This window comes from Ambystoma mexicanum, chromosome 13 (genome assembly GCF_040938575.1).
Source record: "Ambystoma mexicanum isolate Mex_15411 chromosome 13, UKY_AmexF1_1, whole genome shotgun sequence".
Classification (NCBI taxonomy): domain Eukaryota; kingdom Metazoa; phylum Chordata; class Amphibia; order Caudata; family Ambystomatidae; genus Ambystoma; species Ambystoma mexicanum.
Genome location: NC_090938.1, coordinates 535,193,976 through 535,219,804, shown reverse-complemented (window position 1 = coordinate 535,219,804; position 25,829 = coordinate 535,193,976). Strand labels below are relative to the sequence as shown.

At 46.5% G+C, this 25,829-nt stretch overlaps 1 protein-coding gene across 1 annotated transcript in view; it reads left to right on the top strand.

Annotated features, from left to right (window-relative positions):
• ADAM11 (ADAM metallopeptidase domain 11) overlaps positions 1-25,829 on the top strand; it is a 345,706-nt gene that overhangs the window by 275,986 nt on the left and 43,891 nt on the right. Inside the window, exons 19-21 of the mRNA XM_069634268.1 lie at positions 546-596; positions 1,695-1,758; positions 13,968-14,067. Of these exons, the coding sequence (XP_069490369.1) occupies positions 546-596; positions 1,695-1,758; positions 13,968-14,067 (215 nt within the window). The remainder of the gene's footprint in view (positions 1-545; positions 597-1,694; positions 1,759-13,967; positions 14,068-25,829) is intronic.

The window sequence follows — 25,829 nt, the reverse complement described above, 5'->3', positions numbered from 1 at the left end:
CCCCAGTATCAAAGGGACACCCTACGTCAAATATATGCGATCCCTTTGTGTTCACATTTTTATTCAAAAATATTTATTTTTTGAGTTCTTAGAAACAGAACAATTAAAGGAATTGTGGTTCCTATTTGAACTCCCACCACAATGACACATATCTATGTAGCCCTTTGTTGTGTTTTATTTGAGCTTGACAGTAGGGTCAGCCTCTCTCAGTCCTCTCACTCTAGATAGGCGGCACACTACGGTGCATAGGGGCAGATCACTCGTTGAGGGTACGGTCAGTTTAGTTGAAGGGTCAAATAGAGTTTATACTGAAAAGATAACGAAAAGGCAATAGTTGGCTATATCTGTACACACTATGTGTGAATATATAAGTATTAACCCTGATGAGCTGAACAACATCTGGATAACATTTGGCTTCGTAGGCTGTTGCTGCATTTGAGACGGTTATCTCTGGGGTTGCAGCATGCTAATTAAAAAAACATGCAATATTGAAGAAATTCAATCTAATATTTATTTTCTGAAATTCCTCCTGTTATTTTTTTCAGTGTCCACCCAACTCTCACAAACTGGATGGATACCACTGCGAGAACGAACAGGTAAGGTTCTCCAGTGATGGGTGACTCTGAGACACGCAGCCATCGGCCGACTGCCACGCAGTGGCAGAAAGACACGCAGACAACTAGAGCGCGTGAGAGGTGAGCAAGAGATGGACAGCCCTTGGCTGCCAAAGAGAGACTAAAATACCAACAGACGATTGTCAGACGTGCCACATGAGCAGTTCCGTTGACAGCTGTAAACTCTTCAGTGATGTCTGCATAACTGAACGTGTGGAAACAGTGTGAGATGGGTGTAGCCAGCAGCCATTCAACAAGGAGATATAATGATCCTTTCCTGGTAGAAGGAAACATAGGCAATCATAAGATATGTAGAATCGGAAGGTTTGATAGATGGAAAAACATGACATTTAAGAGAAGCGGCAGAAGTGTCCCCAGCAGACCTTTAGCTAGAGAGAGAATCAGGGACTATGAGAAATGCAGTGAGAGGAAAGGTGCAGGAGAATGTGGCATGAAGAGACAGGATGGCCCCGGACCGTGAGGCATGCCATGATATATGGCCTTTACACCACCATAGTGGCCGTGGAGAGCCTGGCTTGTCTGGAGGTTGGCATACCTTGATCTGCTGAGGAAAAGGAGTAGGGAGGATGGTAAGAGGATGAGGAAGGGGTGATGTCGAAGGAGGAAAGGAATGTTTTGGGATATCTTGGGTTTGTGTGGTTCTAATAAGGTGGGCCATGGATTGCGATTGCCGAAAGCAATGTTTGGTTTTAATATGTCTGGCATCATATGTAGTGAGAGGAACGTGGAAAAACAAATGAAGAAAGGGGATAGGACTGCAAGACATAGGTAGAGAGGTATGTTATGGGGATAGGGAACATGCCTGGAGAGCAAGGGTGCAGAACTAGGAAATATTCTGCCAAAAGAAGGTTCACGGCCCGAGGCCTGCAGAGATAAAAAATGGTCTCAACTCTGAGACATGCTGAAAAAACAAAGGTTTTACATTGTGAGACTGGGAGAGAGGAATAATTAATGGAACCTCACACCAAGAATGCAGCATAGGGGGACAGAGTCTGTCTAATATTTGTGCTATTTCTAAGGTCAGACGTTGCCACTCACTTACTTTTTCTTTGTTTTTAGGGCCGCTGTTATGGAGGCCGCTGTAAAACCAGGGACCGGCAGTGCAATACATTGTGGGGGCGCAGTAAGTGCCATTTAATACATTTCACTTGCCTCCCAAGAAGCTCCAATGTAATAATGCTGGTGAATGTATTTAATCCATTAATATAGTGTGGTGGGGTAGTGAACAGTATCTGCAAAAGGGGTAGTAAACAGATAACACTTAATAGGGTGAATTGCTTATCTTAGGTTTTTTAATTCCTCGCAGTTACAATTCACCTTAATGTACATCATTTTTTGTCTCGGGAGGATAGCTCACGGGCAACGTGCTTGTCTTGGAAGCAAGACGACATGGAGCAACACAGGTTCAATCCCGGGGTCCGTGCTTAGAAACCTCTGGGTATTAAGCGCGTTATAAATAACCTATCATATCATATGCGTCCTTTGTACCTGCACGCCCATGTGTCATGGTAGCAGTTATTTCTGGTGGTGGATTTGCAGGGAGTTGGGGGTGAATGTTTTAAATTAAGTTTTTTTGCAGCATGGGGTCAGAAACTAAGGGCCACATTACGGGATTGACGGCAACTAAAAAAACTGGAGGTAACCGAATTACCTGCAGTTTTTTCATTCCTCCTAATTATGAGTTGGAAACTCAACAGGAGGTACTACCTCCAACATACGCATGGAGTTATTACCTCCAAAATAAGTTGGGGAATTACCTACAGTGGAATGACCTCCAAACATAATTCCTCCATTCCCCAACAAAGTCCTATGGGACTTCAGAATGGGGTCCACCCAGGGCTCATAATCAAGCAACAATTGTGGAGGAATTAGCACTGCTAATACCTCCAAACTTGTGATGAGTCTCCAAGTCTCACTGAGAGGCGTTCCAGAGGCGTGTGCACAGGAAAAGGGCAGGCATATGCTCATAGTTTTAAGTGTTTAGGAAAGTGGTGAGTGTGTTAATGCAGTGCTTGATGGGTGTTGGGTGCCTGGGATGGTTAGCTTGCTCTGCAGGTAGAGAGGATGTGCTATGATGCCTTTTGAAACACAGAGTAAATTGAGGCAGCGTAGTGCAGGGGAGAGACACCCCCGCCCCCATACTACTGTAATAATATACCTGCCATATTTTGCACTAGTTGAATCTTCTAAATGCCTGCTTATTTTATCCCCATGGGGCTTTATTGATGTGTTTGAGGGGGGAGAGTGCTTTTACCTTATAGAGAAGACATTTATAGTTCATGATTGTGGCTGGGAGGCTTTTGGGCGGAATCAATTATCATTGTTGGTAACTACTGCTAGAAATCCGAGAACAGCCGGCCGAGGGCTTCTAGAATTTGATTTTTGATGTTGTTGATGACTGAGACAAGTTGGGTGCCTTCAGTTTGATGAATGGCCGATAAATGTGCAGCCGTTTTGATAGTTCAGTGGGCCAAGCACATGCCCAGAGAGATACGGTTTACAGGTCTGTATTCTGCCAAGGCCGTCTCAACCTTATATCCTTCAGGTTGAAAGATTATGTTCGGTAACTAAGCCACATATTGTTAAACATCAGGAACCACCCTAAGGGGAGATTATGATGCTTAACAGTGAAGGGAAGGGCATGAGTCTTGAAGAATACTATACTTTGAGAGCAGGAGGGGGAAGTCAGCTGAGTTGAACTCACTTGGTATAAAATGTTGGATCAGTGCATTAGGAAGGATAGAATTCAGAATAAAGTTTCTCCAGCATTGGATCTTTCATAGGACTCTTGAAGGCATGCTCCACCTGCCACTTGAAGAATATCTATGTGGAGGACCAGCATGTAGAGTGTATCTACTGCGTGTACACAAACCACAATGCCAATTCATGCACTATTTGCTATACCTTCTCTAACAATACTCCCCGGGACCGGCACAGAAGGTTGGGGACTTGGGTAAACAAGGGCACTGGGGCCTTTCATACCGCTTTTGTTCGAAGCCATGCTACGCTTCACCACTGTAGACCTCAGGAGTGTATGCCCTCTTCCAAGAGGGTGAGGTCCCACAAGGAGGCTTCCTGTGGTAAGAGGGTGAAGAAGGAACATATCACCTATGCCCGGTCTGCCCAGGATAAGGCAGTCAATGAGCCCAAACCTCCATTAAAGAAACCAGAGTCCAAAAAGACTGCTGTGGCAGTTTCCTTTTGCACCTATGGCACATTCGTCCACCAAGACGATGACTATGTTGCCCTTCTCATCGACAAAGCGCAGCAAGTCTTTTTCCATCCTGTCCACGACCTCATGCAGCACCCCATTGGTGTCCTTATGAGCGACTCTCTCGATGATGGCTTTGTCCATGGTACTGTAGATGACCAAGACATCCACCTGGTCGACAATGAAAAAGCCCCGGTTGACCGCATATGCTTCTGCCGGCTCTCCTTGATGTAAACAGCCTCTGTTTGCACCCAAACCATGTATTCCTCTTGCTGTTACGGTCCTTTACAGGTGCCCCCTGAGGAAAACAATGAGCATGTGATAGATACTGATTTTGAGGAACTGGAAGGTGTGTTTTCAAGTGACGAGGAGGAGCAAGTTCTGTCATCACTGCCTCCAGCACAGCCGCTGCTGCCATTGCAACCACTTCTGGCCATGCAGCCACCACATACTCCTTGTAATCCTTCTGTTCCTCTTCTTACACCTGCCGACAGTCAACCGAGGCACACTCTCTTTCTAAAGGACATTCTGGCTGCACTACAGACACTTGTGTCCAAATTGCAGCACAAGGTAAAGTTGGTCCTGATATCTCTGCGAGGGCGCCTGCTCCTACGGTGCCTCCTAGACAATGCAGTCACACATTTCCATTGGCTCCTCACCCTCTTGTTGAGCCCTCCAAATTGAACATCGAAGATTACACTTCTTAGGGTGCTTTTTCTACTCACACTCCAACTGATGGGTTTGGCGACTTCGTTCATGCGGATGCGAACCTGATTGTCCACCCATGAGGTATTCTCCTCTTCACGAGATTAGTACTTTCCATTCTCTCATGTCCAAGGCAGCTAGGATGTTTGATCTGCTCCTGGAGGAGCAGCGAAAGGAGACTTCCTGTACCAACGCAGAAAACAGTCACAGAACACGGTCGTCTCTATCCCTGTACTGGTTGACATCTGGGAGGATGGCCTCCTAACCATAAAGGATCCCTTTCGGGCCCGTCAAAAAAGGACAGGTTCTCAAAAAAGTGTAGGGCCCCTCAGAGCAATTGCCTGGGAACACAGCCTAGTCCAGATTCTGTGGTCTCTGCGGCCACCCACAAATGCTCGGCCAAGTCTTGTTCACTGTGTGCTGTTCCACCAGATAAGGAAGGAAGGCAGCTAGATGCTTTTGGTAAGCGCATTGTTTCCACTGTAACCACTGCTATTAAAGCCATTAATTCCTTGCTCCTTCTGTCCCTCTATGACAGGGTGTTGTGGTTCAAGATGAGTCCCATTCTGGATTTCTTGCCGGATGACAAGAAAGAGGAGGAATTTAAACTTCTTGGGGAAAGCGAGACCACCACCGACAATGCTATCCCAGTTGCAGTGGACATCGCTGACACTGGCTTCTGGCAGAGGGGCAACGGTGTGGTGCAGCGCTGACAAGTTTGGTTGAAGACTACCAACATATAGCAGGAAGTACAAGCCAATATAGTAGATATGCCTTTTGACGGTGAGGACCTCTTAGGGAAGAAGGCAGATGACCCGTTCCAGGCCATCAAGACTGGCAATGACAATTCCAGGTGTCTGGGTACCCTGCAACAGCGCCGGCAGTCTCTTGGTTCAGGGAAGTCCCAGTTTTGGAGATCCAACAAGGACTATAGGCCATCATATCAGTCATAGTCATATCAATTTTCCACCTATACGACCCGAGACACCTAAAGGGGAAGGTTCCAGCCCTACAGGGTAAACCAGCGCTGGTGTGGCTCGCAACCAAGGGGTCACATCGGTAAGCAGGCCTGACCAGTCTGCAGTCTTGCCCTCCCCCCTCCACTTACATTCCCCCCTGGGAGGGCATCTTCCCCAGTTCCTTGCTGAGTGGTCAAATGACAGCACAGGGTAGTGGGTCCTGCCCTTTCTCCGACACAGACACACCCTGGATATTGAAAGCCAACCGCCCAACATTCCTTCAACCATAAATGTAGAAAACATCTTTCGATGCTTCGTGAGGAAGTATGTGTGCCCCTCTTGAATGGGGCTTTAGAACGCGTTCCTCACGTTCAGTCGGTTCAAGATGGCTACTCCATATATTTCCTGGTAAAGAAAAAGTCAGGCAGTTGAAGGACGGTCCTGGATCTTTGCCTGTTGAACAGGTCCATCTGCTCACAGATTCTCAGGATTGTTACTCTTTAGCACATCCTCACGAAGCTTCAACAGGGAGATTTCCTGTCCTCACTGGACTTGGAGGGGGCATACTTCCAGGGTTCAATATATCTGCAACACCAGAAGTTCCTCCGTTTAACAGTGGCAGGCATGCACTATCAAATCACTGTTATTCTTCAGCATCACGTCTGCCCCAAGGGTTTTCAACAAAAACCTAGCCCCAGTGGCGGCCCACGTTCTTCGGGCGAGCATTCACATGTACCCATACCTCGATGATTGGTTGGTTAGGGCTTTTAGGGCTTTTCTCTCCATCAGACCACACGTCGCACCACAAGGACGATGCACTGTTAGTCCTCTCTTCAGCGCTCTCAATCAATTACAGCAAGTGCTCCTCCACTCCTTCCCAGCAGTTGTTGTTCTGGGTGCACAACTGGACGCAGTTTCTTGCCAGGTTTCCCCATTGTCAGACAGGTTGACAGCCACCCTGGCAAAGACCAACTTGCTGCCATGGAAAAAGATGGCGTTGGTCGGTTCTCTGAAATCTCTCCTTGGGATGCTGTCTTCCTGCAGCCCCTTGGTACAGTTCCGGATGAGACCTCTCCAACAGTTCTTAGATGCCCGATGGAAGCAAATCTGTGGCAAATGGGATGGCAAGTTGTCACTTTGCCATCCCTTCCTTCTCGCCCTGCTCTGGTGGTCGGTACCCTCCAACATTATCCAAGGGGCTCCATTCCACCCTCCTAAGTATCAGGTCACAGTCACCACCAACGCTTCGTTGGAAGAATGGGCAATGCATACCAGCGACTATCAGGTCCTGCAAAATGATGCAGTATGCATCGTCAAGAATATACCCAGACACAAACCAATTTCCTCCCACAGAAGGAAGCAAGAATCCACTTTAAAGTGTTGAAAATAACTCATAAAAGCCTTTATGGCAAAGCCCCAGGCTACCTTAAAGAGTGTGTCAAGATCCATAGCTCGACCAGACTCACCTGATCGAGTGATGGGGTATGTCTATCCGTCCCTAGGAGTAAGCGGGCCAGAGGCATGGGCAGATCTTTTGCTTCCCAAGCCGCCATCCTATGGAATAAACTCCCCAAACTTCTGTGCGCTGAAAACAACCTACTGAAGTTCAGGAAAGGGGTGAAAACGATTGTTTTTGAGTAACCTCTCTTCCTGCTCGCTCTCTCTATCCTGTCCTCTCCCTTCTCTCTCTTTCTTTTTTCTGCGCCCTGATGCCTGCAGGCTCCGGCACATTATAAATGGACAAATAAATCAATAAATGCCAGAGGCATGTGGTCTCCATCCAACAAATTGCTGCACATCAATGTTCTCAAATTGAGAGCAATGTTCTGGGCCCTGAAGTCATTTCACTTCCATCTCCAGTGGAAGGTGGTTCTGGTGTTCACGAAAACAACACCACCACCATGTTCTACATGCGGACACAAGGCGGCACCCAATCACCAATTCTCTCGGCGGAGGTTCATTCACTCTGGAAGTGGGCTACGTTCCACAGGATATTCCTGCCCCCCTTGCTTCTGCCAGGCATCCACAACTCAATTTCTGACTCCCTGAGCAGGGAACTGCATTCCTGCCACGAGTGGGAACTCCTCCAGGATCAGCTGCAGCACATCTTTCAAAGTGGGGTGTTCCGGAGATAGACCTCTTCGCCACAAGAGAGAATGCTGAGTGCGCAGCATTCGCCAGCAGGTTCCCCCCTAAGCGGAAGCCTACGGGATGAGTTCCCGTTCCCTTGCGCAGAGAGGTTTCTCTACACATTCCCTCAATTTCCTCTTATCCCCAGGGTCCTGCATGCTTTCAGACAGCATTGGTGCATACTGATTCTGGTGGCCCTAGCCTGACAGAGACAATTAATGTATTTGGAGATCCTTAGCCTCTCATCAGCAGCTCAATTCTGTCTCCATCCTGTCTACAACCTCCTCTCCAGGGACAAGAGGGGGTCCTGCGCCACGATTCAACCTCCTTCAACTTGACCGCTTGGCTCGTGCTTTCATAGAATTCAGACATGTTCCTAACCCACACGATAGCTGTGATGATCTGGCTAAAGCTTGTGCACCCTCTACGGTCTCTTGCTATCATCACAAGTGGAAGCGTTATACAATTTTTGCATATTGTCAATCAGGTTGATCCCTTTTGATTTCTACCGCAGGAAATTCTACCATACCTTTTGTCCTTGGCCTGGAGTGGTCTTTTGCACTCCTCCATTAAAGTCCATCTGGCTGTGATTGGTATCCAGTCAAGATATCTCAAACAAAACAGAGTGGTACATTTTAGAGTGGACAAAAACACTGAAAAACACTGCGACCATTAATTAAATAAATAAAGGTTAGTATGGGACAGGATGGGGTTGGGTGGCGTTTTAAGGGTTAAAAATCGGGACTTGGGGGAGGGGGGTACTGCCCCTAATTTAAAAAAAAAATTGGTGTTTTTCAGTATTTTTTTCACAATTAAATTTACCTCTCTGAAATTGTGGTCGGTAAGATCACATATAACCGCAGCGATTTCCAGGTTTACCTGCACATCAGCCATTGCCATCTCTATGGTCACATCACCTTGTTAAAGATTTTCTAAAGGTCTTTTCCGGGCCTTCCTGTCTGTGCGTATCTGGCGTTGGCTTGGGTGTTGAACGTTGTTCTTTCCAAACGAATGTGTCCTCCCTTCGAGCCCTTGCACACGGTGGACATAAACTTCCTCTCCTGAAAGACTTTATTTTTAGCTGCCATCACCTCTGCCAGAAGGATTGGCGAGATCCAGTATTTATCATGCAAACCACCCTAGCTGGTGTTCTACAAGTACATGGTCGTGTTACGAACAAATCCTGCTTTCATGCCAAAGGTGCCTTTGTCCGTCCATCTTAAAGAACCCTTGGTACTGCCTGTCTTTTTTGCTTCAACTTCTACTGCGGCAAAACACTTGCTGTATTTGCAGGACGTTATGCAGGCTTTGAAATGCTGTGTCATCCACACCAAGCAACTCCACAAGTCCTCTGAAATGTTTGTGGCTTTTGGTCCCACAGCTGTGGTCAAAAGGTTGTCTAAGACTTTAATCTCCCGATTGCTATCGTCTTGCATCTCCTACTGCCACTGCATCATGAACGGGCTGCTTCCTTGTCGGCCTGGCGAATGCTGTACAAGGGCTGTTTCTTTCACCACCGCCTTCGTCTCGAGTGTCCCGCTGTTGGATGTGTGCAGGGTGACCACATGGTGGTGTGTTGTCACCATAACAAGGTTCTACTGCATCGACAGGGATTCCGCTGTGGAGTCCGGTGTTGGACAGGCAGCCCTCCATCATCTGTTCATGTGAGGTAAACTCTCCCGACGGTGAGCCTTTTGCCTTCGGCCAGTTTTGCATTGTTTGCGCATGTGTATACTGCTTTACAATCTATTCAAACAGCATGTGACTCCATGAAAGATCCAATGCTGGAGAAAGAATATGTTACTTACCTGTAATTCCTGTTCTCCATCATTGGTGTCTTGCATAGATTCAAATGCAACCTTCTCTCCTACCCCACTTATGACTCTTCATGGCTCATATTGCCACGTTCAGATGCAATATGCTAAATCTCAAGATGGCCTGCAGGGGTAGGGCCAAAGGAGTCTCTTTTGGCTGTGGGGCAATATGACCCAACATTATTCATGAGAGAATCCTAAAGTGATTGCAGTTTCCAATTTACATGGAAGCTGCTCTAATGTTACAGAAGATTCCCAGCCTGACGACAGGAAAAATTCAAACAGCATGGGCAATCTATGAAAGATACCAATGCTGGAGAACAGGAGTTACTCAGTCAGTCAGTCAAACACCTTTATTCGTCCGAAAAAGACAATCAAAGTACTTCCTACAAAAACAATTCTAGAAATTAGGGTACAGTTCTGATACAGAAATACAAAAAATAAATAAATAAACAAAAAAAGGAAACAAATGGGCTGTACAAACAATCCACCCCCTCCATTGGGAACCTTAAACAGTTCTTTGCGCCAATAATCAGGTCCCACCATCCCCTTGCCTCTGCCAATACCTATGGTGCCTCGGGCCTAAGGTAGTCAGATTAGCCCTTGAAAGGGGGCTGCTGCTAGAGAAGGCCCCAATATTTGCTATGGCAGATCTGAAAGGGGCAAAAGAACTGAGAAAAGGGGGCATACTGATTGAGATCCCGCTCTTCGATGGCTGGCCTGCCCGTCTATAACCTCCCAAAACCCTGTGCGCTGTACTCCGATCCCAAAAAGTCAGTTTGATACTGTGCAGGGTGTTCTTACTCATACTAATGGTTCTGCTGCACCCCGCCAAAGCCTCTCTACGTACAAACGGGCAACCTCAGAGGTTTTCATCCAAAATAAACATTTGTTGAGTAGAGCATCCTTTGGCTCCTTCTTGCCTACTGCCAATTTGGGCACCCCCTAGAGAAAGACTATAGTGCGTTTGGGCTTTCCTTGTTCAGGCAGCTTGTGCTAACCCCCCGACTTCCACGAACCCTGGGCTTTGGATTTGGTACAATCGGAGCCCATGGGGGCAGAGGCCTGAGCCAGGTTTTGGTGAACGACAGTCCCTTTGGAGGTGGTCAGTACCAGGGAAACCTGTACAGGTAGACTTCCCAGGGAACTTTCCAGGGGTGGGAACTTGTGCCCTTCGGCAGCAGGGGTGGTGATCATGGGCTCCTCCACCTGGATAATTCCACCTCCCTTCCCTTGGGCCTCTAGCAGGGTTTGTAGCAGATCCTTAATGATGGCCAGTTCCGCCAGAACTTGGGTACACCCACACCCGCTATGGAAGGGCGCCTCCTCAGTGAATTGGTCAGAGGTCAGATTGGGCTCAAGGTTACTGGAAGCAGTAGTTTCATTAAAGACCTCGACCATCCAGAGTGCGGTCACACAGAAGGGGGGCCTAGCCCCTGAACTTGTAGACGAGTGTATATCACTCCACAAACTGTTGTGGGAGCTTGAGGGGGGATTGCCCCTTTGGGCAGTTTGTGTCAGTCTGTCCCCTACAGCCAGGAGAGATGTCACAAGAGCTGGGGGAGTTCTATGGGTGAGTAGATCAATGGTAGTAGCCGACACCACAACCGTAGTTTGGGTAAAAGATGGACTTAGTTCCGGTTTTCCGCCATTAGCTGTGCTGGCATCCTGAGGTGGTTCAGACCGTAGACCCTGGTGGTTAAACAGAGAATCTTGGCTCCCAAGGTGCTTCTGGGCCGTTGCTTGGGACAGATTAAATGACACTACTGAAATGCCAGGCCTAGACAAGGGCTGAATGAAGATAGACTTGGTGGCAAATGGCCCAATGGTCCCCCTAATAATGCCCGTTGTGGTGGTTGATACCAACATCTTGCATTGACATTTCTGCATGGGTGATTCATGGCTAATGGGTGGGGGGCAGAATAGGAGCGGGGGCTGCACCCTAACTGCTTACTGTAAGGCTACTGTTTCCTGAAACTTTTGGAAGGGCCCACCACTCGCCTCCATCGCGGTCCTCCTCCCGTGCTCACCTCCAAATTCAGAGTCCCGTGTCCAGTCTCCAGTGCCAGTCCCTAGCGGCTTCAAACCCCAGCTGCGCCGAACACCACGCGGCACTAAACACCGCGCCCTTGTCCCGCCGCGGGCTTCAGCGCTGCAGGGCTGGGAAGGCTCTGGTAAGCTCAAGGGGGGCGTGGCCAAAGCAGGAAACGAGGATTCCCTCCGGGGAATGCGATGAACACCGCGCCCTTGCCCCGCCGCGGGCTTCACCGCTGCAGGGCTGGGAAGGCGCTGGTAAGCCCAGGGGGGGCGTGGCCAAAGCAGGAAACGAGGATTCCCTCCGGGAATGCGCTGAACACCGCGCCCTTGCCCCGCCGCTGGTAAGTAACTTATTCCTTCTCTCACTCACATTCTATCTCTCAGAGCTCTGAGTACTAATGTACTTTTTGCACTCGTATGCCTCCTAAGAAGCTTTTTTGTGGTTGAAGGAAGTTGAATTATGCATCAAAGTGCACTGAGCAAGACAGAAGAAGCAATACAAGCAAACATCCCTGGTAAACAGAGAGAATAGAGAGTCGAACAGTAAACCCAACAGGACACAGGGGGTAGCTATAGTTTATCTCACTGTATCTCAGTTTATCTCACTGTCCACAGTGACCATACCGGTTTCCAGGGGTGCAAGACAGCTGACCGGCCGGCTGAAAAAGACAGGGGACTTCTTGTTTGGGTCCTGCAATGCATCCTCGATGCTCAGTAATGAAGAGCAGGCAGGGAATGCAAAATGGACAACGGAAAGCACACCGAAGCATGCAACAGGAGGAGGAGAGGAGGCATGTGATAAAGGAGAAAAGAGGAACAATCTGCTAATAATATACAGCAAAATTAAACATAACCCTCTCATTCCCCACAATGAGCAGAAGACGAAACAGAAGCTTAACGTCCCCAAGCAGTCCACACAACAGATGTTAACAATCAGAGGGTAGGGAAATCACACACCTAAGTACTTACGTAGGGATCGGGGAAAGGTTCCACCACTAGTGGACCTCTAATCCCCCCATGCTCCTCTGTAGCCCCACAGCGCCTCGGCAGCAGCTCAGCATTCACTCACCGACAGCTCTCTGGCAGTCTGCACGACTGCCACAGCCCATCCACCGGCATATGGCCCTCTGTGCTTGGCCTTCTGATTCACTCGTGTCACGCACTCTCCCGGCAAAGCATCCATGCCTCACCATTCACATGGTAGCACCCAAAGGTCACCCAGAGGGGCAAGCCTCGATCCCGTTCCTTTTGTGGGGTCCGACACAGCACCATCATCACCATGTCCGGCAACACCGCTCAGCCTCGGCTTCATGGGACTCCTTCTATGCAGCAGTCGCACCATAAGATTTTTAAATACTGCTATGAGGTTGAGAAAGACTAGTGGTGCCACCTCAGCGGTATGTCGGCTGGGGAACGATCCCTCTGAGGCAAGTAGAAATACAGTCCCTGTGCTGAGAATGGATGGGTATGACGACTTACCCCTTTATAGGTGTCACATGCTTTTGGTTCCCTTTTGGGCTACAGATGGGGTGGTAGGCTGTATTGTAGAGAACAGGATGTATTTCATATTGTTACAGGACTTGGGGAACTATGTAGGTGTTTTGTAAGAATGTGGGTGAACATAGTTTGATGAGACTGACAGTTTGATTGAGGTTGCGTTTATTGGGCTTGGAGTGAAAGTGGTCTCCGTACAAGCCCATTAAATTGGGAAGCTATTGGGTTTAGGTAGGGGCAGATGTCTTTAGATAGGTCCCATTGTTATCCTTCAGTTGTATTGAGGTTTTGCAGCTCATTGGTAACTTATTTTTCTTGTTGCCTAAAAGAAGTAAGTCGGCCGGATCCGTAGAAGCATGCACATACCACATTTTCAAAGTTTTTTAAAATGCCGTAGAAAATACCCAGTGAGATCTCCCTGTTACAAATGGTTGAGTGGAATTCCTGGATCAAGGTCTAAATACCAAGAACAAAAGACCAACTTTGCAAAATCCAGCACGTGAAAGATGCCCACGCCAGGTTGTTGTTTTTCTTTCTGGTTCACTCTCCTGGTCCATTTTGGTGGGTCAACCCCTGCACACCTACTGCGCTTCACGGCCCTGCCACCCCACCTCAGCCCCTCACTCCCTCCACTTACCCCCTGTGGCCCCAACCCTTCACCTACACGCGGCCTGCAGGACACTTACCTGGACGCTCCACGTACTGCATGCCGTGCTTCGGTACGCAACATTTTAGGATTCCGGCTTTGCGGCCCACTGTAAATTTGGTTACTGTAGTACTGCAAGTATGTATTGTAGTTGTGTGCAGAGGATGAGTATTAACATATTCGCTGCATCATCTGAAAAGATGTAAAGAAGTTCAGTCTTAGACCACTGGCACCAGATGCTGGTTGCTGAACGAGGGATATAGTTGTTTTTTTTGTTTTGTTATGGAGGCAGGGATGCCAAGGCGCTATTAATAATCCCCTGTCCACATTTTGCAGATGATGCTGATAGGTTCTGCTATGAAAAACTCAACATTGAAGGGACTGAAAATGGAAACTGCGGGAAAGAAGGCCCGATCTGGCTCCAGTGCAGTAAGCAGTAAGTGGTCTTTGGCTGTTCCTTTAGTAGGGTGTGTGCAAAGGTGCTGTGGACGTTCTGCGAAGCGGCTCTTGAAGGATGTGTGCACTATTGTAACAATTACATCAACCCGATCAGTGTGGGGTACAATATGTTCTTTATATGGAGGCACTACTGGAAACAGATCCTTGTCCCAGAGAACACTACACATTGCCTTGCCAAGGTGGGATAGGCAGATGTGTTTATTCATCATAGGGAAAGGGGAACAGGGCACCTTGGTTTATGTTCCCTGTACACCAGACGGTGTGGTGCTCCTATAAGAATGGACTACCATTTGGGTTATGGAGAAGGGTTGGTGTCCCATTCCGGGTGGGCAAAGGCACTACGGGTCACTAAAGGTGGACCTTTTCCATTAGATTCTAAAACTGGCTTTTGATTTGCCAGTTTATCAATTCTACGGAATATCTCTTCCCTAAGCAGACCTTCTCCAATACAATAATAGAACATGCTTTAAAATCCCAAAACTGTGACATATTGAGTACACACAAAGGTAGGTTATGAGCATTTAAAATGGATGACAAAGTCAGAAATGCAGCATCTTCCCTACCTGAAAGATGTTGAAATGAAGACCTTTTCCCAGTTGTCATGTTTTCGAGTTGGAGTCCATTGAGTATCCCACAGTTCCCTGGATGTGTGTTGTCTTGCATGGCCTGGTGGACACATTTTAAGATTGGGCCTCATCGCCAATTGAGGAAATACTTAAAGGACGAAAGTGGTCCTTTGGAAAGTGAGATGTTATGACCCCAGGGTGCTCCAGTGCCCTCTGCTGATCCGCACCTGAATCAGATGAGGTAAAGGCACAGAGAATTGATGCTTGCAGCAAGATAGTCTTGGCTGAAGTATGGGCTCCCCGTGCAGAGTAGGCAACCAATTGATCATATGTTGTGCATTTCTTGGAGCTTGCCTGTCAGTGTTCACCTGTTCAGGCTGTGCACCTGGTCCTCGGCTTTGTCTTGTATTTGTGTTTACTAGTTTAGCATGGGGATTTCAGATCACAAAAACTATTGCGCCCCTCTATTTTACACATTATGGTGCATATAACTTTTAATTGTATTTTTTGTTGCTCAAGTGGGCCTCTTTATAGGTTTGGTGGTATTCTGCCAGTAAATCCGATGGGATACCACCAAATGGTAATACCGCTACCGGCACCTGATCTGCCAGAATTATAGGCAGATTACAGGTACCAGCAAGGGTAGGTTAATGCCCATTCCATGGATTACCAGTATTACCGGCACCAGTAATATTGGTGCTGGTAATACCTGCTGTAATACCGCCTATTTTTTTGCCAGTGGGGTGCCTGACTTACTTCCAGCTCTTTGCTTGTACTCTGCTTGTTCGGAAACATGCAGGTAAACAGAATTACTATCACGTTAATTTCAGACCGGCAGGGTGATAAGTAGCTTCAATTGGCTACGAGTCTGCTAATCGAGTGGGTCGTGTGCTTCAGCCACACCCCCTTCAGGGCTCATCACGCACATTCAAAGTGTTATGCAGTGGGCACCTCCCAGTGTGATCAGTCCTGGTGGGCATTCAATCACTCTGCCCCTCACATTTCATCTAATCTGAAAAGTGGCCTTAACCAAAGCAACATTGCCATTAGAGCGCCTCCTTGGAAGTCCTGCATCAGACGAGAAAGTGCTAGCTACATGGCAGTTATCTTGTTGATGACGCTGGTAAAAAAAAAGGCAGCAAGCATAATTTCCTTGTATTTTGTTTTCCATTACAGGTTATCCTCCCACCCCCATATATTATATGGCACTTGTAAAGCGCCTACTGCCGTTGGTATGGCCTCGAAGCGCTGTGGGGTTGAATGCACTTCGGAAGACCGTAGTCAGATATGAAAGATGCGATGAAAGGGTTTCTAAAATGCGTGCGTGCATTTGTGCCAGAACAAAGGTGCGTAGGGGGTGGCTAGGTCTCTAGCAGCAACCCATAGTTATCAGGTGAGAGAATGGGCGCTGTGACAAATTGTCAGGGGAGTGGGCTGGTTAGAACGATCAGATTATGTGAACGGCTCATCCGAATTTTGTGTGGGTCTCAGCGATATTCTGTTGGATGATGTGATGCATGTTTTGGGTGTGTGTAATCGAGTAGTGTTTATTAAGAGGTATGCAGGTGAGTGGGCTGTACCTATGTGGATACGGTTATGTTTCGTTGTGATGGCGTGCCTGGCGTACCCTTGAAGAGAGACTGACACCTTTTGGAAAAGGTCTTGCAGAGCTTCTCATAAAGGCTTGAATGGGATATCTTTGATAGGGGTGGTAATGTGTCCACCCTTGTCGACTCCTCCGGTCCCCCAACATTCACCTCAGGGGTGAGTAATAATTCATCCAGGAGATGGGCTGAGTTTGTCAGGCTGTCAAAGGGAAGAGCCAGGTTTTGAAAGCCTTCCTGAAGGGTGATCTTCTATTCGATGGATGCTTAAAGGGATAGAGTTTCAAGCAGAGCCCCTTATTCTTGGTGATTTTGTCAATGTAATGACGACGAGCAGTGCTGCGCCTGATATGAGATTTCGATTAGGCCTGTATCCAGTACGTTTATGCTGGAGGTATTCTGTTCCTGTGTTGTTGAGTGCTCAGTGGGTGATGCGCATTGCCTTGAAGGTGGATTGTCGCCCGAGAGGAAGCCAATGAAGAGCACGGAGGGCTGGTGAGATGTGTTTTCTAGGGCCTTAGGCTAGGCGGAGCCTTGCGGCTGCGTTTTGTACCCATTACAGTTTTCTTAGTTTTGTTGCAGTGCTCCCATCTATTGGGCGTTGGCATAATCTAAGTCTGAAAAGATGTGAGGGAGATCAGGTAGTTAAATAGACGGCAGAGAATGCAAATATGTAGGTAGCAGCTTTTTGTCACATAGTTGATGTGATGCCATAGGGTCAGGTCCACGTCCATAATGCATCTGAGGTTTTTGACTGTGTTGGAGGTGGTGGGAGGTGGGCCTAGAGAGAGTGGCCACTAGGTGGGTTGGGGAAAGAGGGAGGTCTTCAGTCAGAGCATGATCTGAGTCTTGCCTAGGTTGAGTACTAGTCATCCAGTGCTCCATTTCTGGGCGGCATGTTGCGAGATTGGGGATCTGTTGGAGGGGTCCTTTGGGATTTTGAAGACTATTTTGGTGTTGTCTGCGTAATTACAGCCGTTTAGGCCATGGGATCGAATGAGTATGGGAAGGGGGCTCAGATAGAGGTTAAAGAGCAGTGGGGAGAGAGAGGCACCCTAAGGCACTCCCTGGGTGACTGGGTGGGGGGTCGAGGAGAAAGGAGGCAAGTGTACTATTTGGGATTTGTTGGAGAAGAAGGATGATATATACATATATATATATATATATATATATATATATATATGTATATATATACGTATATATATATATATACATCGAATTTAGAACGGTGTCCCTGATGCCGAGAGATTGAAGTCTGTCCATGAGGGTGAGGTGGTCAATGGTGTCGAAGGCTCCTGAGAGGTCGAGGATTAGGGCGGTGCACCCTTCTGAGTCTGAGTGTTTTTAAGATCCTCCCAGATGAATTTTAGGGGCAATGGTGAACCATTTGGGGGAGAGGCCTTGTCTATTTGAGAAGGAAGGATATAATTGGTTTAAGGGAGCTGAGTGCTTCAGAGAGCCAGTGATCAAAGTGGGGAATGGAGATCTGACTGTGATGGAGGGGTGTTGAGTTCAGGGAGACAAATAGGGAATCTGCAAGGTCAGGAGTTACTTTGACTTTCTTCCACAGGTGAGAGTGTCCCCGGGGCTGCCGGGGGTGAAGGGAGGGTCAGTCGTGGAAAGATTAAAGAAGATGGCTGCGTGGTCAGTCCAGATGAGTGGGCGGAGTGGCAGTGCAGTGATGGTGAGCTAAAGATTGCGTCAAGGGTGTGACCTGCAGAATGTGTAGGGCCTGAGAATAGTTGTGCTAAATGTAAGGTTTCCAGGTTGTCCATTAGGGATTGTGTCATACGGTTATGTGGGATGTCGAACCAAGTATTGAAGTCTCGCAGTATTGAGAGGCGGGGGTGGGAGGCCGTTATGGCTGCTAGGGAGTCACTAGGGTTTTTATGAAGCATCTATTGCGTCCCTGAGGTCTGTATAGGAGCGGGATGCTGTGAGTGCGTAAGGGGGATGAGAGTAGTGGAATCCCTCGTGTGAGGGTGAGTTTGTCTAGTGGAGGTGGATTCTGTGGTGTATAAGGATCGTAAGGGTTTGAGAGGCTCCGAATAGGTTTCCCAGTCATTTTGCCAGTTGGGAGTGGGAGGTCTGAAAACCATCTTCTAGGAATGCCAGGCAAGTCTGGGGATTGTCTTCTGGAAGTGCTTGGAATTTTGGGGCTTGGCGTGTGTGCCTGACAAGCTCTTTAGCAGGTTGAGGAGTGATTTTGCTGGGGTTGGTGGTGTGGGGGAGGCAGAGATGGTGTAGGAGAGGGGAGTTGTCAAAGGTCTGTGTGTGAGGTAAGGAGAGGTGTGTTTAATAGATATGGCATGGGAGATACAGTGTCTGGTCTTTAGGTGTTTAAGGTCGCAGGATGCATGTGGGTAAGGGTTGGAGGGACGGCTGAACATGGTGAAGTGGCAAGGATTGCGTGTAAAATGTTTAGAGATGTAAAGCGTGGGTCATAGTGGTGTGAATGCGGTGTTAGAGAGTGCCTTGGGGTGGTTGTGGAGGGGTCCCAGGAGGGGAGGGTCTGGAGGAAGGGAGATTGTTTGAAGGCAACCTGGGAGAGGCAGGGAGGATACTTGGATGTGTGTTGTGGGAGGGGTGTCTCGGCTAGAAGGGGCGGGGGTAGGACGAGTCCTCACATGTGCTAGGTTGGGTGGGTGGTGGTGGCATGTAAGGGTGAGGTCTGACTGGGACAGAGGGGGCGTTTCTGGTGCACCAGTTGGCACCTCTCATCTTGGAGCTGATAGACAAATGGCAGTGAGCACAGTGTAGCTGTAATGATATTCATAACGGGAAAAGCTTCCGGCCTGTATCCTTATGTTAATGTTAATGTTAAAGGACATTTGTACCGCACACTAACACCACCGGAGTGGTCCCCTGGCGCTCTGGCGTCTCTGAAAAAGGAGGGTAGGTTGAGTTAGTGGGAGGAAGCAGGAAAAGTGCAAGAGAGCAGTGATGTGCTGTTGGCGGCCTCAGCCCGGTGGGTCCGTTGGCTGGGCCTGGGGTGTTTGCGGCCGGTAGTCTTCGTGTACTGTTGTGCAAGGCTATGTGTGTTTTTGTTTTGTTGTTACGATGTAGTGAAGTTTGTGCGGTTTGTTCTGCTGTAGGTTTTGGTTGTGTTTGGTTTGGAGTTTGAGAGGTGTATGCAGAAAAGGAAATTGTTAGTAGGGTAGGTTAGTTTGCGTCTCTATCCTGAATTGATGAGCTTGGCTTCCGTAGTCTCCCCTGATGCGGCTCTGTCCTGATCTGGGACCGACTGGCATACAGGTTCCTTACTCCTCTGTCCCCCACCTCTAACATGCTCTCTCATAGCTCCCCTTATCCTCCCTTCATACTCCTGTGGCCAGTGCACCTGCCAATGACAACCTCTCAGGTAGTGGGGTGATTGCCAATATCTCGATAATCCCACACCATTGTGATACCTGGTGGTAATTAAGGGGCGGGCGAAAGTGTTGGTGGGATTGTCTGGGGTAGTTGACTAAGTCTCTGTGCGTGCGGCTTGTGTTCCAGTCTATCCGGTGTCACCCGTCCAGGTGCCGTCGGAGTTATTATGGGAAAGTGGCAGTGGAACACAGTAGCAAGATATAGCAAGATATAGTTGGGAAACCCACACCCTGGACACTGAGGGAGGAAAGACAAGTATGGCAGTGGTGAACAGTAGCAAAATACAGTTGGGTAACCCACACCCTGGACCCTGAGAGAGGATGAGCAGGCAGGTATTAAACTACCTCCCCCCACTTTTTATACCTGTGCCCTTTACCCCACTCTATGGGGTCGAACAGAAATGCTGTCAGCACCAGCAGTATTCTAACACCGACATTGTTACTACAGTCTCCATGACGATTGTCATCTCGAGCATGGTGATCAGAGCTTGCTTTTACAAAGATGTGTGAATGAGCTCCAAGAACTGTGACAGCATGTAGGGAGGTCGGTTAGGATAGGGCAATGTAATTTATGGAAGGAAATTATTTTTAATATCATTTACACATGGTTACTTTTCCCAAATTAGTTTAACGTGTGATAATTTCCCTTCAGGTGTACTGTGAAAGAGTATATCTTTGATAGAGTTTAAGACATCTGCTTCATTACCTCATTACGAGTTGGGCGGTGTGGGTTAAATGTGGTGTTATTACCATATACCACTGTATTACCGCACCACCCAACTGTGAGATAGGCGGTCACCTCCAGCTAGGAATCTGTCAACGTTCTGCCCGATTTCAGCTGAATTACCATTGGTGTAATACCCCCCTGGTAATTCCGCTCAAATACCCTAAGGAGTCCTATTGACTACAAAAAAATGGGGAATTACACTGCCACCACATTTGTACCATTTGTAATCTGGAAGTAACATCACCGGACCAAGTGGTGTTAACGCGAATTCCGTTTGGTGGTATCTCAGCCAAGATAAAACCAAACAAATATATTGAAGCCCTTTAGAATGTCTTAGTTTCCGATCACCATAAAATGACATTTTCTATGCGTCTAATTATCACAGTGGTGACACACTGAACTTTGATACTGAACTTGAACCAGTCTTCCACAGTTCACCTGGCTTCCTAAGGGTTAAGTCTTGGGCAGTGAATCAGCAATCCGGAAGACAACTTAACCATCAAAGAATCATTGATGTTGCGTTATGGGCCGAGATCTTCTTTGGGGCTTCTTTGTATTAGTATTTCACAGGCTTAGCATGACGTTTGGTGCGATGATGCAACGTTTTCAAATATTATGCATTGTTATGCATAGACTAACGAGGTTCCAAATGAAAGTAAAGTAGTATTTTGGAGGAGAAGTGCCACTTTATGTTTGTCATGAGGAAATTACCTTAACGAGGAGTCGAAATCTTTCGATAAATTGGGCCTCATTACACGGTAGGTGGTAAACCATGGTGCTATTAGCACCATGGTTGCCACCGGTACCATACCAGTACCACCATGGAGGAAAGGGGAATTACCAGCCCATTCCAAGGTTGGCGGGGCGGTAATTCCCCCTTTCTCCATGGCCCTTCCCCATTCCCATTTTTGCCCCATAGGGCATAATGGGAATGGGGAAGGAGCTAATTACGGTACCGCAAATTGCGGTACCGTAATTAGCACCAAGATCCCTTTGCAGGTCCCAACTTTAACGGCTGGTCTACACCAGCCGTTAAGGTCGGGTCCCGCAAAGGGACCTCGTAGTAAGGCGGTAAGGGTTAACGGTCATCTGTGACCGTTAACCCTTACCGCCTTCTGTGTAATGAGGCCCATAGACATTTTGACATGGCTCATTTGAAATTGGGATTTCACATCTATCCGCTCGTGCCTCTCGCATTCTCTTTGAATGTTGAATTCTGTCACCTGAAAAAAGAACCTCACTGTGTGTTTTGTTTAATTGATAATATTGCACTTCTAGGCGCACTTGAACATCACACTGCAAATCTTAATCTGTTCTGATTTGCAAATTATGTTTTCTTCTTTCTCATATTTAGCCAATACAGTTGTTTGCTCACACTGGTTGTATATTGGCTCCTAGACAGCTGTCGATGGAGATCAGTGGGTTATTATTGCGACAAATTATTCATACTAAGAATATTCTCATTATGGCTTTCACAAATGATTGTGTATTCTTGAGCCTTGCATTACATTTTTTTAAATTAGTCTGTTATTCATGATTATATGATGACAAGTGCTTACTAAGCAGGAGAGGCTGTATTACTTGACAATCGTGTTCCCATAATTTGTATCCTTTTTATCCCTAATAAGATTAATATTATTCATCAGTTCATCTGCATACTCAAGAGTTATGCATGTTTATATGCTATATCTTTCCTGTTCCGCAATGTTCAATAAGCTTCTGAGTTATACATTCCTGTAGAAAGCTGTACCAAACTAAAAGAGGGTATTTATTTTTTAGAAGTAACTATGAAAATGAGTTAGGTTCTCATCTCAAATACAATTCAGAGCTGGGATCTCAAGGGTCACCTTTCATTGTTGTCTTCACAATGCGTAAGGCAACTCGTTTTTCTTTTCACATTTGAGTTTCTTCTTCTGCTAAAATAAATCATCTCTTCTTTTCAACGCCTCTAACATTTTTAACCAGTTTCTTTGATGAAAGTGAGCTGTCTTTTTCTTTGATGGTTTCAGTAAAGGGAGGATTCGTTTTTCACAGGTTTGAGGACATTGAAAATGGGATTTTCCAAACACTCCAAAGTGTGCAAATGAAACACTTTGTGGTGATGGATAACATCTCCAGGCTTTTGCTGCTCTGTGCTTACCCTGCTTTAGCGTGCAAAAATCGAGGATCCGCCTGGAAACCATCATAAAGCAGGTTCTGCTTCACTACATAGGGGGTCTGGTTGGGAATCGATCAGCTAAATCACAGGAAGGCCGTGCCTGGAGGGGGACCCTTTAGCACACCATCTCAGAAAAACAATGGGTTCCATTCAGGAAAACATGCTGTGATCACATGTCCGGTCTATGCATAGTTTAGTTTGTAGGAAATCGTTCTCACTGAGATGCGTTTTGCTTGATGTAGTTTGCATGTTTGCACTTCCTTTTCAAATATGTTTTCACTTTTGGAGATTATGAAAGGAGTTCATGCTTCAAGATTGCAGCAAAATGGCAGAAGTTGTGCCATATAAGAGCACCTTACATACATTATATGGACACACACAAACACATACAACCTTCGACATACAAAACACCCTTTTCTTTGTTTCCGTTAATTGCGTTGTCATCAATGGGAAGGAGTGTTTTCAAAAGATTAAAAGACATCATTGTTAATTGACAACTTGATGGTGCATCCTTTGTTTCCTCTGTAAACCACACGGCACACACTTGGCACAAGGCTATGCATAATTAGAGCTTTTTTTAATCTAAATGATATGATATAATGCCCTAAAATGACTAGTTGTAGGTAAGAGCGGACATACAATAACACGTTTTTGTTTTCGGACTTGCATGATGGTGATGGAGTATTTAGGAGAGTGGCCCGGTATTTTCCTTTTGTGAAAGCTGCTGCTAGAACAGTCACTATCATTAATTATCTCCATGTGTTTTACAACTGATATTTGATTAATCTTCTTTATTGCTCATCCTTTATAAACATATATTCCAAAAAGACAATCATCCTGATCAATTCACATATGTATATCTGTTGTGGCAGCTAAACACATCTCCTAATACTGACAATGTTCACAATCTATATGCCACTCCCCCCCAAATGACACATCTATTAAATATATTCCCTCAGCATTATTTGCATCATTGCTTAAATCACACAATAGCACAGGAAACAAACCCCCCAAATGATCTCTCCGGGCTGGTCCCAACCATTAACAATTTCAAAAGGAAATATGTATTCCTCTTCTTTCATTGATTATGTACCTGGGAGATCAGGGTTATTGCCAGGCAGCCCCCATGAATGTATAAACACACTTGAAGTAGGTAAGGGATGAAGTGTTTAGACTTCTCATGGAAAGAAGCACAATTTGTGTAGTCACTATATTTTACCGGTTGCCCGGGTAGCCCTCTTAAAGAAGGGGAAAATCACCAATCACCAGTCATTTTTTTCTTTTTGAAACCAAAACTTGGAACAGAACATATGAGCTGGAAATACTCTAAGAGTGCTACTTCTCCCAAGAATGTAAATTTACAAATAGAGCAATAGCATTAAATGTAGTAATGGAGGATTTTGCACTAATCCTTATTCAAGTACCAGTGCTTGGCCTCACCAGAATTTTAGCACAGAAATTATTTATTTTCTTTAGCATGATCCAGCCCCCGTTGCAATGCCTCATTGAGAGAGATAGAACGGGTGAGCAAAAGATGGTGGCTCCCTCTTACGGAGGTTTGAAGTTTGCACCTCCAACAGAGTCTGCAGGATTGGTACCTCAGTTTGACTTGTCCTTATGCTATGATGTAGCAATCCAGAAAGTGAAAATAAATATGACAGTAACAGCTTAATCCACAAAATGAAAAGGCTCGGAGGTAAAAAAAAACTTGATTGTCTGACACCAATAGGGATCCCAGGGTGCCGGATAACCAAATATGCTGGATAACTGAATCTCAGTATTGGAGATGGCAGAGTCAGGAATGAGGCAGGCTAACAAAGGTTCCTGGAACCCTGCTCTGTTTGCCAACCCACTGACATGCAGAAACCTGGCTATCCGGCATCAGTGCCTTTTTATCCAGCATTTCATTAACCAGAACTGGTAGTATTACTAACAGTGACAAGTGCCAGTTAGTAGAGTGTCTCGGTTAATGGATTGCTGGATAACAGCTTCTACTGTACCTTCAGAAAGCTTGTATAACAGCATTACACTGTCCCCTGGCAAGGAGAATTCCAGCTACGTGGAATAGTGTGTACCGACAGTGGAACCTCCATACAATTTCATTCAGGATTAGAAGTGCAGTTATGCCAAACAGAAGAGAAATGTGAAAAGTCAGGAGATTCAAATTTGGTAACTAACTGGTCATGATGACTTGGCATGTGCTATCCGCCAAAAGGTGGCCCAGTCTCCTAAGTGGGACATACAACCAATTGCTCTCCAGAGTCACTAGGCCGCCCCGTGTTCTGGACTTCTACGCTGCATCCTGCCCTCCAAGAGTACATGGGTATGACGCCTCACATAGAGGATACGTGAGATGTGGAATAGGTCAGTGCTGCATTGCACGATGCAGCCTGTCGTGAAGTGTGTACCTCTCCTGGGTGCGCATGTTGATTTCTAGGAACATAGTCACTTTTACCCACAAGCAGAAACATTGTGGATATGGTAGATTGGAAGGTGAGAACCACACAAAGATCGCTCCTCATGTAGTATTGAAGAATACGTTTGGTCAGGGGCCATTATATGTACTGATATTCCAAAGACACATGTTTGCACATCAACACACCCCATTTGTTAGATAACTGAGGTTGCCATCATTCAAGCGACACAAAAAGCGAAAAAGAGGGACAGGTGAACTGTCAGTCGCGTGCACGGGTAGCAAAAGATGCTCAAGACGTAGTGATGTGTGCTCATCTACACTTGGTACCTCATATACCACAGGTAACACAAAGCATCCCATTGTACTCTAAAACATGTGTGATTCCTTTTAATGCACTTGACGTTACATGACTACTTCACTGAGAAGGGTTATTTGCTAATTTCCAGAAGTTATCATATGATTTTCAATAGTAGCTGACCTTCAATTGGGGAAAATGTAGTTTCAGGCTTTGTATGACAATCTTAAAAGTTAAAATAACGTCAAGTAGCATTTGGTTCCTATAGTTTATTTTATGTGTATCCACAATAAACTGTTTAATTGTGATGAGTGGTGTGCTCATAAATGTTTTTTGCCCTAGCAGTCATTCCATGTTTGTTAGTCCAGTATTGTCTGTATCAGCCTGTCTTACTTGTCTCTTGTTTTTAGGATTTCTAATATTTAGTTTTACAGATTCACTGGATCATGGTAAACAGTTTTACTCCAACACCCTGACTCTTTCATAGTCCATATGTATTGGAGTCCTGGACATCCAGTGTAGGCGATGGGAAACTACTTCTCATAGACGTTTGGACCAAAGCTGTGCACCACTGTGACCACGCATGGGTGCATGTGCACGAT